Genomic DNA, 14,012 nt, shown 5'->3' on the forward strand with positions numbered 1-14,012 from the left:
CTGGCTAATTTACATATTTTTTCTCTACTTTTCTTTTCACTATGAACAGTTCCACTTAATGCATAAAGCCAAGCGAGGGTAAGTGCTACAAACTGATGGTAGATGTCCTTTATGAAGGGGACCCTTTTCCCGCTCTTATCTAACCCCCTTTTTGGATAGTGGTGAGGGCAGTAAAAACCTTCCAAGGAAGGAAAAAAAAATACAGCAACAAGTTAAATGCACATACCCTTCTCGTAGCGCTTATAATTCATAACCAATACATTAAATCTAAGTTTCACAAAAAGTTTGGAGAACTGGTCAAATCCAATTGTTAGAAAAGTTCACTCATCTCTAACAATGATACAATCCCCAACAGATTGATGAATATTCTGAATGTGGCCATTCTGTACTTGTGACCCCTCACCCCTTGCTAAAGTATCCTCTAAAGCCCCTCTAATCACATATGGGTATTCTGAGAGTTGTAGTTCTTTCCTTATATGCTGGTAATGTTCTCGGACACCCCATGAGAAATGCTGGTACTTGTAGTGTCCTGGCAGCTAGAACATTGCAGCCGAGGCTCAGGGTGCTATCACTTTATCCTGTACATTGCATAATACATTCCTAACATTATACATAATACACTATGTACAGATGAACTGCACCACCTGGCACAGAACCCAGCTACTGCACGTAACGCGGCCACTGCTGTTGTGGCCGTACAGCGAGACTTTTCTGGTGTCGTAAAGCGTGCACAGTGTATGGCCGCAGGAAGAGGAGACACGTGTGTGCAGGGGAAGTCATGGCTCTCTATCAGACTGCGGCCGGGATCCTCGAGAAACTGCAGCGTAAGGAGGGGGCTGTGAAGACCCTCGTATATGACAGCGGCTATAAGGTACACACTGGTATGGGAGGAGGGTGTCCATAAACAGCACACACACGTGTATATTGTATTCATACAGATACTATTACTATGCCGGAATGATGCTTAAAGGGGATGTCTAATAGACAGGAGTATTAGCTATTGCACTCTAGCACTTGACAAGTCCCAACTTCTGAAAGTATCTACCGCTGCATTCAGTAAGAGAGAACAGGATCCCCCTTCTAGTGATCGGCAGTGGTCCCTGCAGTCACATCCCAATCAATCTGATTGTTGTGATCCCCTATCCTAAGGAGAGTCTGTACATAGGCTGGACATAGTAACTAGTTCAGTGATAAGGACTAACATTTCACAGGATACCGTGCTTTTAGCCTTCTATGGCGGCATGGTTCTAGTCGCACCCTGTTGCTCCTCAGCCACAGCAAACAATTGTGTAAATATACAGCCATACACAACCGTGGTCAGTCCATGTTAAACTGATTGGGGCTTATTTATCAGGGCTTAAGCGCTAGAACACTGACGTAGAACCCCTGAAATAATCGCAAAATGCTAGCATATTATTTTCCCCTTCATGTCAACTCAACACCAGGGGGGCTTAAAGGAAGGGGGGTCCAGTATGGGTCTTTCATGTCCCTGCACCGGAGCACTCACTGCAGCCAGCAACTTTTTAAGTGTGTCTATTTCTACACCAGGTAAGAACCAGGTGTAGAAATTAAAAGCGGCACAGACACCTGCCGGATACATCAGCAGTGGCCGGGCTATCATACGCACGAGCGCTGGCGTATAAGATAAACATAGTGTGTTGGCTCCATGGACCTGTAAGATTGCTGAGGACTGGACCATGCAATGGTCATGTGAATGTAGCTTTAGACCATAGACCAGTGGTGGCGAACCTATGGCACGGGTGCCAGAGGTGGCACTCGGAGCACTCTCTGTGGGCACCCAGGCTATCACCTCTGCACAGAGTTCCAGACAGGACACAAAGCCTCGTCCTGCAGTCCCTGGTCACCCAGGATGTGCTGTGATCAGTGCTATTTTAAAGCTACACATAGCCCAGGTCTACAGGAGGAGCAAGGAGGTGCAGACAAGGCTTTGTTATTATTGGAGCTCCTGCTATGGGCCCCGCAACTCTTCCCTTTCAGGGTACCCTGAAGTGAAGCTACAATGATAATCTGCATTTCTCCTCTTTCTCTTAACTATATTGGTGTCCTCAGGATGCCAATACAATTAAAAGCCGTTGCAAAATTGCCTGCTTAAATTGCCATGTTGGCACATCGCATTTTAATAAGTGGGTTTGGTTGTTGTTTGGGCACTCGGTCTCTAAAAGGTTCGCCATCACTGCCATAGACCCTTTCATACTGGAGGTTATTTCAGCTGACTTTCCATGCATAAGTTCATGTGGAAAATCCACAGCGGAAACCGGTCCCTGTGGCGGAGTGTTTCTACAATGAGTTGCATGTATTATATACAGATTTGCTGAAACTAGATTTCTCTATGACTGTTCAGTTACCCTATGACCTTGATTTTTAGGTCAACCATGCACAGGTAAATTTTATGAATCAAACACAGTAACGTTTTCTTCTTCGCCTAGAATGTGCGCCAGTTGTACGCCCTGCTCTGTGAGACCCTGCGCTACTCTTCAGTGATTGAGGAGATCATCAGTAGTGCAGAACTTATTCGTGGGCCAAAGAAGTTGCCTATGAACTTGGCTAAAGTAAGTAAAAGATGTGGTGGGTAAAATTAAACACTTGATGTACATATGTGCTTTCAGGGAAAATGAATAGGGTGGTTCTCATGTATAGATCACAGCTGGAATAGCAAAAATGGTTTTAGGGTGTAGTTACAGTGGTTTCTTACTTTCATAGGTGCTGGTGTATGACTTGCTATTCGGAAAAGGACTGCAATGTGGGGGTCGCTGGAAATCAACCATCCTAGCACACAGGGCGAGACTACATGCAGAGCTGGCAAAGCTAAAAGTCAAGAAAAAAGTCAGCAGCAACCAGGACTTGGTGACATCAATGGGCGGCTCATCTGCTGGTATGTAGGGCAACTTGTAAGTGGCAAACCTTTAAATAGTCTATGATGCCAGTCTAACTATTACTCTCATGTTAGGCCGAGTGTTACCACGTTATGTACGTGTCAACACACTGAAGACCTCTTTGGATGATGTCATAACTTACTTCAAGCGTCAAGGCTATGCAAACAAAGGCAAAGCTCGCGGGTAAGTTCACAACGTGATGATAATCATGCAAGCTCTTCTTGGCTCCAATGTTTCTGTTACCATCAGTGCCCTTCTGGAGACCATAGGGGGATGTTCCAGGAATTTGGACACGGGTTGGAAAAAACGACTTTTTCTGGTGCAGTATGGCAGCTCAGTGATGTTGACAATTCGCACATACTACAACCTCGTGCTGTGACCTGTATTCAGATGTAGCAAGCTACCATTGTAGATGTGACGTCACTACTGAGCGATTGTGCAAGACCGGGGGGTGGGAGAGAGCCGGGTATACTTTGTTTGTTAGTTTTATACACCTTTGGGACCCATATTAAAATTAAAAAAAACAATTTCTGGAGAACCCCGTCAAGTAAGCCACAGCTGATAAGATTATTTCCTGAAATTTAAAACACAAGTATGATAAAGTGAGATTTATTTTGCTCTCGCGTAGTATTGAGGAGCTGGTTGATTTTGCACAGAAGTCTGGAAAGTTCTTCCTTCAGGATCTTCACATCCCCAACCTGCTGGTGTTTCCTCCCAGTACAGACTTTCACAAGGACTCCTTATACACATCTGGACATCTCATATTGCAGGATAAGGTGAGTAGATATTTTTAGATTCATCCATATCATGAACTATTGCTATTTACTTCAGAAACACTACTATTATTCCTATTCTTACCCAGGCAAGCTGCCTCCCGGCATTACTTCTGGACCCTCCTGTCGGTGCTTGTGTTATTGATGCTTGTGCTGCCCCTGGGAACAAAACAAGTCAGCTGGCTGCCATAGTACAGAACAAGGGGTAAGTGAAACATGCAAAACTGGCTCCATTCACACGACCATGTTCTTCATCCAGGCCAAATCACACTGGCCGAGTGGAGAAGGGGATGGTGAGCGTTCCTTACCCTTCCCAGTAGCATAGGAAGCTGAGTGGCCATGCCACAAGTCAGGCCAAAAATAGTATATATATTTTCCTGGTATACTAGACCATAATGGGAACTGTGATATGGCTGTGATTTTTATAGCCAGATCACGGCTCCCAATAGGGTCGTGTGAATGGAGCCTTATGTACAGCTGTTGCATTACATCTAATTCCATTGCAGTAGATTACTGACCTTGTTGCAAAAATAACATTGGAACACTTTTAATAATTGCAGAAAGGTATTTGCCTTCGACTTGGACACAAAACGCTTGGCGACAATGAGTACACTGCTGCTACGTGCAGGGGTCACATGTCAAGAACTCGCCAACCAGGACTTTCTGAAGGTCAATCCATGTGACCCAAAATATCAAAAAGTCAGCCACATCTTGGTAGATCCATCATGTAGTGGATCAGGTGAGCCCTATAATTCATAGAGGTGGCCATAATCTACAAGCCACCTTGGCAGTCAGGCTTTTTAGTGCATATTACACCTTAATCAGTAGTGTTTTATTTTGTAATATTTGTATTTGCATTGGTTCACTTGAATATAAACTGCAGTTCGGTTCCATTATGTACTGTACGGAGCACCTGTTTCTGGCTCTGTACAGTGTTTAAGGGGTCTCTGGTGTCCGATTCCCACTTATGATTCATCTTGCATATATATCTTCAATTTAACTCCTTCAAAACTGCCATACAGCTATATACATCTTAATTGCAAATACATTGTGCAGATAGCACGTGTATAGACGTCAAGAGAGACGCACTTCTCAAATGTGGCACCTAGGGGGAAATTATCCTTTTTAAAATGACAACAGAACTGTGAATCAGATGCCACAGATCAGAAGGTACAGGCATGAAATGTGCTCCTACAGCTGAAGGCAGAATGGAGAAGGAGCTGCAGGGAGACAGAGCTGACAGTTTCAGGAGTTCATGCACCCTCTGCATCTGTAGCTATATCTGAGAAATGGTAAAAGATTGATTAAACCTTTACAAAAAAATATGTTAAAAATATTAACAGCATCAAGTTTATTTAAAATGATAAACATATTTCACAATTTTATTTTCTGCTAATTCTATAAAGAAAGGCCGGTAATTAATAGAATATTCTATCAAGTTAAAGTCTAAAATTTCATTTAAAAAAAAAAAGGTAACAATTATTATATGTAAAGCTGTTTCAAATATATTGTTTAAAGACAAGTAGAACAGAACTGCAAAAAATTGACCTAGACGTGGAGGTACCAATGACCCTTAGTCACGAAAGAGTTAATTTAGGGACTTTTCTGTTTGTGCTTCCTTTGTGGCAATGTTGTCTTTCATCGTTCTATCCCATAAAGTTCATTGTTGATTTAAAAAAAAAATTTTGTGACTATGTCCCTTTACGTCTCTTAGGCATGCCAGATCAGATGAGAGTCCTCACAGATGAGGCGGGGTCTGAGAAAGAAGAGAGGCTGCAGGCTTTGTCAGCTTTCCAGAGACGGGCTCTGTCCCATGCCCTATCGTTCCCTTCTGTGCAGTATGTCGTCTACTCTACCTGCTCCATACACCAGCAGGAAAACGAGGACGTGGTGAAAGATATTCTGCAGCAGCACCCAGACTTTGGGTATGTGAATTATGAGTTTGTGGTGTGTAAGGGTTATCATGCTCTAGAGATATTGCTATATAACTTCCTTGTCTATTGCAGGTTGGTTAATGTCCTCCCATCATGGCCCCTGCGGGGGCTGGACACATTCGCAGGATCAGAGTGTTGTCTACGGGCTTCTTTGACAGAAACTCTGACTAATGGATTTTTTGTAGCGCTATTTAAGCGCAGGAGCCCAGAGGAAAGAAGGTAAGCTGAGAGGCTGAGCCCCCTCCATACAATGTGGATGTTTGCTGCATACTGCAGCAAATACCCTCCGATAACGCCCATGATTGGTGCTAGCCCTTCGATCGCCGCAGGCAAAACTACCGCCAGCTTTTTTAATGCGTGGTCGCCGTCATGTTGGCTTAGATCGTTGCTCCCCATGACGTCATCAGGGAGCTGCAATCTCTTATTATAACAGCCTCGTGTCATACAAAGACCTATCGGATTTTAGCCAATCTATTACAATGTGCGATTTGCACATTGTAATAGTAGATGATGTGCAAAATCCCTATATACTGCCATACCTAGGATCAATCAGACAACCTAGGGTTAAAGTACCCTAGGGGGGGTCTAAAATATATATATTTTTTAATTTAATCACCCCTCTTTCCCTAGAACTAATATAAATAAACAGTAAAAATGACAAACATGTTAGGTTATCACCGTGTCCCAAAATGTCAGATCTATCATCGGTTATTTACGGTTATACTTCGAGTGGTTTTGGCCCACTAAATTAAATTTTTCCCCAGATCACAGCTGCTGCTTTAGGTTATTACTGGGGGTCCAGGTACAGTTATTGTGTACAGCAAAATTATTTTGGGACCCCCTTTTGTAAGCCTTTTCTATGCTGCAGTAGGTATAAGGTGCCCCTCCTGTAACACTTGGTAACTTGTGATCCTAAATGAAGTGTATTTTTCACACTGTGAATGTATGTATCATATGATTATAATGGTGTGTGTATATTTACTACATTTCCAGGTTATATGAGGAGCTGAAGCAATCAGATCTACATCAAGAAGAGGCCTCAAACAGAGAGAATGAGAATAAGGATTTAGTAACATCAGATTCTTCAGTTCAGTCCAAAAGGAAATCTGAACAGATCAGTCAAGATTCAGCGAGCAGCACAAAGAAAAAACGTAAGAAGAAGAAACGTAAAACGGACCGGTCCTAATTGTATTTATGCCTCTTAAAATGGATTTATAAATGAAAAAAATGTTCCATAGAAAAACGCGTTGCCTTTTATTTATTGGGTTCCATCAGAAAAAAAGGATTACTACAACTCCAATCCATACATGGGGGGGGGGAGATTTATCATGAAGTTTCTGAGGTAAAACCAATAAGAGCTCAGCTTTAATTTTATAAACAGCTGTGGGAAAATGAAAGCTGAGCTCTGATTGGTTGCCGTGAGCAACTAGAACAGGTCTGCTCTAAGAGACTTATGATACATCTCCCCCATGGAGTGTCTCACTATCATAGATGATTCAGATATCTAGTAAGTATAAACACAGGAACCAACTAAAACATTATGAAATGAATTATTATCTCTATTTAATAAGCCAAAGGATAAAACATTTATTGATTCCAAAAGACAGACCCTCAGAACCCCACAAGGGTACAACATACTTAAAGGAATGGCCGACTATGTTTGGAATTACACACACACACTCACACACTCTTCTGGAATTGACAGTAACTCCTTAGAGGCTTCATAGAAGGAAGAGTAATCATTAAGAAACCTTACTCATTGATCCAGGCACAGTGACTGTGGTAATATTCTTATATTTGTCATCCATGGCCTTCTCCCTTCTAAAATCAAATTTTAAAATTATGTTAATGATGCTGAGGAGCTACCCTGGCCACTCTGATCTGGTTTTACAGACTGTTGCAGCATGTTGTCTTGTGCTCCCCCATTACAGCAGGAAGTGATCACTGTACAAGTGCTGAGGGTGAAACAGTGTAACGGCCTGTAAAGCCATTTCAAAGAAAGTAATCAGAGCTGTGTGATGCTAATAGCCTTTGCACCTGCATGTCCATCACTTGATTATAGTTATAAAGTGATGGACATTATAGGTATGATAAAGTTTATTGGAAATTGTATAACGTTTAATTACTATATCAATTATTTGCTGAAAGTGGACAGCCCCTTTAACAAGACTTCTTTGGTGTAAGAACTGCGAATCTGTGGACTAGCCTAAAACCTTTTTACATCAAAGTAACGGAGGAAATTTGCTTACCGAAATTTCCATTTCTTTTAGTCCGTTCGGCAGCACACATATGGGATTTATCCCCTAGGTACAACTCAGAAGAGAACAGGTTAACAAGCAGTAGTAGACAATTAACAATTAGTGTCTTGGCTGACTCCACCTATATAAGGCCGGAGCGCACACACAACCCTTGTATGGTATATAGCAGTGATGGCAAACCTTTTAGAGGCCGAGCGCCCAAACTACAACATAGACCCGCTTATTTATCGCAAAGTGCCAACACAGAAATTTAATTTGTGATTTATACCACCTGCTCTGTCACAGCTTTCATTGATACCAGCACCTGAGGACACCAATAAAGCAGAAAATAGTCCCAGGTAGCGCTGTCACTTTAAATTACCTCTGTGCACAGCAAGTCCTGGGCTGTCTGGGACTGCAGGAAGATACCTGGGAGTCATCTCTGGTGATGGCCTGAGTGCCCACAGAAAGGGCTCTGAGTGCCACCTCTGGCACCAGTGCCATAGGTTAGCCATCACTGGTATATAGCAATAACGTTTCATCATTTAAGGGTGGGAAAGTTGTGCTGCCTCACGGACTAAAAGAAATGGAAATTTCAGTAAGCAAATTTCCTCCTTCTTTTTCATCCGTTCGGCAGCACACATATGGGACGTAGCAAGCAGTACTTCAGGGAGGGATCTTAGTTGCCTGCTGAAGCCCCGCCTTGTGTAAGGCTGAAGCCTTAGGAGGCAGAGAAGTCCATCCTGCAGAGATCTATAGACGAGGATGGAGAGGACCACGTGGCTGCTCTGTAGAACTGATAGACGTGGCAGAGCTCAGCTATAGAAGCTGATGTAGAGTTGGCTCTCAGCTGGTCTGGAGCTTCATGACCAGAGAGCATCTCATGGAGTCAATGATCCATGTGGACAATTTGCCCCCTTATAAAAATTATTTGAAAATGTATTGTTTAAAAGAATTGTTCTGAAGACTGTAGAAATGGTTGGATGAAGGCTGAGCAGGAAAGTAACATGATGCTTTTTGGCAGAATGTGCAGTCCTCCTGGACGATGTCGTGGCCATCAAGCATGAACATGATAGGCTGCTTTTGAGGATTCTTCTGGCTTTTAGTGGAGACACAAGATATATCCTTTGTGAGTAGGCGCCCTGGACCTCCACTCAGCGCCGTCCGGGATGTGTCATGTGACGTCACATGTCTTCATGCAGGAAGAAGATAGGACGGCCCGCTGCCTGGACACACAGGTGGAGCCAGGTGCGGAAGGCTTAGGGACGGCAGCCCTCTCAGCATTGCGGCTGCAGCAGCTTTGGTCAATAGGGCCAGGCCCGCCTAGGTACACGACATGCATAATTTATGATTCGGTCGTGGGTCCTGGGCTGGCCATTAGCATCACTGCTACGGTTGGTACGGCGATAGTAACGCCACTAATTATTATTCTGGATGTCAGAAATATGATTAAGGACATCAAGTGTCAACAGCTGAAGATTTGCCTCTGCTTAGGGCAGGGTTTTGCATTCTCTTGTAAGTTGGAGACTTCAGGAACCTTTTTATAGTGAATGACTTATGCAGGCAGCAGCACATTGTGATAGATGTGTTAGAATAATAACATAGAAGTATTGTAACGCTGGTCTGATTGGCTCACAGCCCCCGATGAATAGAGGACAATATCTTCTCTTGAGTGTTCCATGACTTATGATCCTCATCATCTCCTACATGGGACCCCAGCCTCAGAAAGACATATCCCTCTGGCTAATGTGCGAGGATGAAGAATCCAGAATTTTCTTGCCATGAATTGTTGGGACTGGTACCGTCACTTCAGATATGGGCTTTGCTCATTGCACTACATCTATGGTGACAGGCATTTGGCCAGTGCTCTTGTCACTCACCAACTTTTGTTAGCTGAAGTCAGAGGAAATATTTCCAAAAATACATTTATAGACTTTCATTACTCTTCTTCAAATTTGAAGTTGAAGATTCAGAAGTTCCATGGAAATAACCAGTCCTCCAGGTATGGAACCTTTAAGGACATGACTGACAATGCAGTGGGCAGGAGTCTGAAGCGCTATCCCGATATTCTCCCGATGTGGAGGCAGGATGGGAATATGAAGATCTGATAGGACAGTTGATGCTGCGCAGTGATACCTCTGAGGCAGAGATACACAACTAGCAGATTGCTGGTCAGGATCTGTCAGGTGGGAAGGTTACAGAGTCTATACTCAATGTATTGTTGAGGACACCAGGCGTCTGATAAAGACTTTGGCCAATCTGAAGAGAAGGACCTCTGACTTCTTATTGTTGATATTCCACCAGGTCAGATGCACTAACTCCCTTGGTTTTGAGTTAAGTGGCTTTTTACCTACTCATGGAAGGTGTTGCCTGTGTCTGAACCGACCCTGTGTACCAAGTCAAATGTGATGGAACGACAAACTCTTCCTGGATTTTTGAGTCTATATCTTGAAAATTCAAATAATCCTTTTGGTGGAGCGTCCTTACTCCAGAGCTTTGTCCATACAGCTCTTCTTGCCACAACCAAAGCAACCAGGACTTCAGAGGAATCCTTAATGCTGGTAATACAAGCATCAGATAGCTATTGTGACAGGTCACATGGCCAGTGGTAGCACAGAGTAGGATTTCATCCCTTGGTCACTGGACCTCTAATGCCGTTATCAGGTGTGGTCCATCCACGCTGAGAATATATAGACAGGACTGGGCGAGTAGGGAAGACGTCATCATTAGTGACTGGAAAGTAGAATCATCCTTTCCCTGTTGTTTCCATTCAGTATCTTTAGTGGATTCAACTGGTGGTCACATTCTCCTTCCTCAGAAGGAAGATCTGGGTCATCAGATTTAATCTCTGAGATTTAATATTCCTATAGACAAGAATCTGCAATAGAGAATGATGTCTGGAGATGATCCATGATAAGAAGGCTTGGGCCTGGGATCTGTGTGGATCTCTGGATCTGTATCCTGGGGTAACACAGGAGAATAGATATAAGACTCATTCTCAATAGGCAATGGGTGAGGACATAACCTCTGCCTAGTTTCCCTCCTCTTTCCACCTCTCATAGGGGTCTGTGACAGCCGCTCAGGAAAGGACGTCTAGTGAAAACACAAAGGACACATTAGTATGAGGTAAAGATGTGTACAGACAAGCCATATGCAGGTAACCTCACTGTATGAGGAGTGCTGCTGCCGGGATATGAGAGGATCGCTCTCCAATGCCATTCCCAGGCGTCCGATGGTGAGGCACGCACGGTGATGAACCACAAGGCCCAGCAGGTAGGAGATGCAGGAGCGATCTCATGTGCCGGGTACATGGTGGTAGATACATACCACAGCCTCAGCTATTACCCCTGTAAAGACAGGATAGCTGTACAGGCTCCTCCGGGACGAGGGACCGCATGCAAGCGTATACAGCCCGGGCCGGTCCATCCAAGTGTTCTGTGTGAAGACACAGAGGACCTAGAAAACTTATTATCTGGATAGTTGTTGTTTTTTTTTCTTTCTGTGTAGACACACAGGACCTGAACTCTTCTGTCATACTTAAGAGAAAAAGAAATACAAGGGTTGTGTGTGTGCTCCGGCCTTATATAGGTGGAGTCAGCCAAGACACTAATTGTTAATTGTCTACTACTGCTTGTTAACCTGTTCTCTTCTGAGTTGTACCTAGGGGATATATCCCATATGTGTGCTGCCGAACGGACGAAAAAGAAATTGACATTATGATATAATAAAAGTTGCCAAAAAAACAAACAATCCAGCTCACCTCTGCTCGGAAATTTAGCCCGCACACTCCAGGCACAATTGTAAAAAAAAAAAGTTTCCTGCACTCCACGAGAGAGAGTAATCAGAGAGAATAGTACGATAACTTACAATATAGAAAAGTTTCCCTTAAATCCCTTTTTCATTCAATCATTTTCCTTCCTTGGTTGAACTTGATAGACCTCTTTTTTTTTAACCATATTTTTATGGCAAAAATCAAGTGTTTTATCAAAGAATCACCAACTAATTTCCTGGTTAAATTAGAATTGGTATTAAAGAACATCTACCACCAGGAGGAAAGACTGTATGCAAATGAGCCTGAGGGGCTCAAGGCTCCGTTAACACCTATGGCGCCTAGAGCCCCTCGGGCTCATTTGCATACAGTCTTTCATCCTTGTGGTAATGCCCTTTAATTAGTCTCCTCATTTGATACATTTAAAAAAATTCTGTCTTGCCATCTTCTAGCACTAATAACTTTTTCATATTTTACTGTACGTAGCTGTGTGAAGTGTCATTCTTTTGTGGATTGAGCTGACTTTTTCTTTGCTACCATTTTGGGGACTGTATGACCTTTTTATCACTTTTTTTTCATATGTTGCAAAATGGCAAAAATAAGTGTAATTTTGTACATATATGCATTATTTTCCGTTACAGGTTTCAGCGGCGGGAATATCAGTTATTATATTTTGATAAACATTAGGTATCCCTACATCCCAAAATGTCTGGTCTATGATTCACAGTTTTGTCTGGGGTTTATTTCAAGTTTTAGGGTTTATTTTATTGGCCTTGCAAACCACCTAGAGTATTTTATCTCTATGTTATCTGATTGGCAGTATCTGGGGATTTTACCTATCATCTTTTACAATGTGTCTCTGCCGGGTTTACAGATCTACAGAAATGAAACAGCCTCTGGTTTTATAAATGGCGTCAGATGATCGCTCCCCAATGACGTTGCAGCAATCGATCTAAGCCCATGCGCGGCAGCTTTTGATTGCCAGCAGCAATCAAAGGGTTAACACCTGCAAATTGGTGCCAGAAACAACTTGGGTGTTTACTGCAATATGCAACAAACACCCACCTTGTACTGAGGGCTCGCCCTGTGACCATGATGTACTTATATGTCACAGGTCGGTGAGGAGGTAAAAGGTACCGAAACCCTTTACATCAGTGTGGTCTGGGTGCTAGATGAACTGCAAGGGTTCCTGGCTGCACCACCAGGCAACAGGAGTCATGGCCAGACTGATAAAGCTAGAGCAGCATCAGACTGTCTTCAGCTTTGCAATTTTGTGTGAAATGCCCAACATACTGATTTTCTTCTGATTGATAATGCCAAACACTTGGAATTCTGCATTTAAAGGTTTTCCCCTGTCCACAGGATTGGGGATAACTTGCTGTCCAAAGGGAGGACCACTCAGATCCACTGAACCCCCTAAAATGAACAGAGCAGTTGGTCCCACATGCGCCTATTGCTCTATTCATCTCTATGGTATATTATATCTGTCAATATTTGATACTTTATGGAGGGCACATGACCTGCTGCTACATTCATTTGGGGGTACAATCACCTAATTATCTGAGGGGATCCCACAAAGATGTGCAAATTATCAATCCTGTGGTTAGGGTTTAACTTGTTTTGACTGAAACTCCTTTAAAGAGAACCCGTCATGCAAAATAACCCCCTAAACTAAATATATTTTCATAAACTGCCATTAGAGAGCATTGCCTCTATCCCTTCATTGTCCCTCTACATGCCTGTAAACCTAAGCAATGAGGTCCTAAAGCTGTATGCAAATGACCTGTGAAATGTCCAATGAAGCATTAGCATATTCAAGCTGTTCAGCTTATTCATGAGTGGGAGGCACAGCCACACCCCCAGTGCTTGACTGACAGCCTGTATAATGATGTGAGGCTGTATAATGATGTGCTTCCTGGTGCTGGTGGCCACACCCCCTGCAGCCTGTGTGTGTGTGTTTAGGAGAGATACAGCAGCTCCAGGCAGCCATGTTACAGCAGAACATGTCAGATTCATGTGTAGCTGATGTCTGTCTCTCACCTGTATATTAGGAGGATGCAGCATGTCAGCAGATGCAGTACACACTAGCCATGCTTTACTATACATTACACACAGACATGAGCAGGGGGAGGAGAGGGGAGGGGTAACAGGGGTGACATCACTGCCTCTGACCATGTGACCAGCCTCATTTACATGATAAAAAAATGTGATTTTACAATGAATAATGTATGAAATAACTAGATAAAGGCTGGGATGGGATCCTTGTGAGCTGCTCCAACAGGTAGTAGTGACAGGACAAGTGGCAGAGACCTGATGACAGGTGTCCTTTAAGCAGACCATAACCAACTTATGATCCCCAGCATTCCACAATTCTGCTATGCAGCCTTCATCATCTATTCTAAATA

General features: G+C 43.2%; 1 protein-coding gene across 1 annotated transcript; it reads left to right on the forward strand.

Moving 5' to 3' along the window:
* Positions 1–645: 645 nt before the first annotated feature.
* Positions 646–6,844, forward strand: NSUN5 (NOP2/Sun RNA methyltransferase 5). Its single transcript, XM_072138082.1, has 10 exons — positions 646–871; positions 2,448–2,570; positions 2,722–2,893; positions 2,969–3,077; positions 3,523–3,670; positions 3,757–3,872; positions 4,228–4,406; positions 5,382–5,592; positions 5,674–5,820; positions 6,595–6,844. Exons 1-10 carry the CDS (start codon positions 779–781, stop codon positions 6,785–6,787), a joined length of 1,491 nt encoding a protein of 496 aa, XP_071994183.1. The 5' UTR covers positions 646–778; the 3' UTR covers positions 6,788–6,844.
* The last annotated feature ends 7,168 nt before the right edge of the window (positions 6,845–14,012 follow it).

This window comes from Engystomops pustulosus, chromosome 2 (genome assembly GCF_040894005.1).
Source record: "Engystomops pustulosus chromosome 2, aEngPut4.maternal, whole genome shotgun sequence".
Taxonomy (NCBI): Eukaryota; Metazoa; Chordata; class Amphibia; order Anura; family Leptodactylidae; genus Engystomops; species Engystomops pustulosus.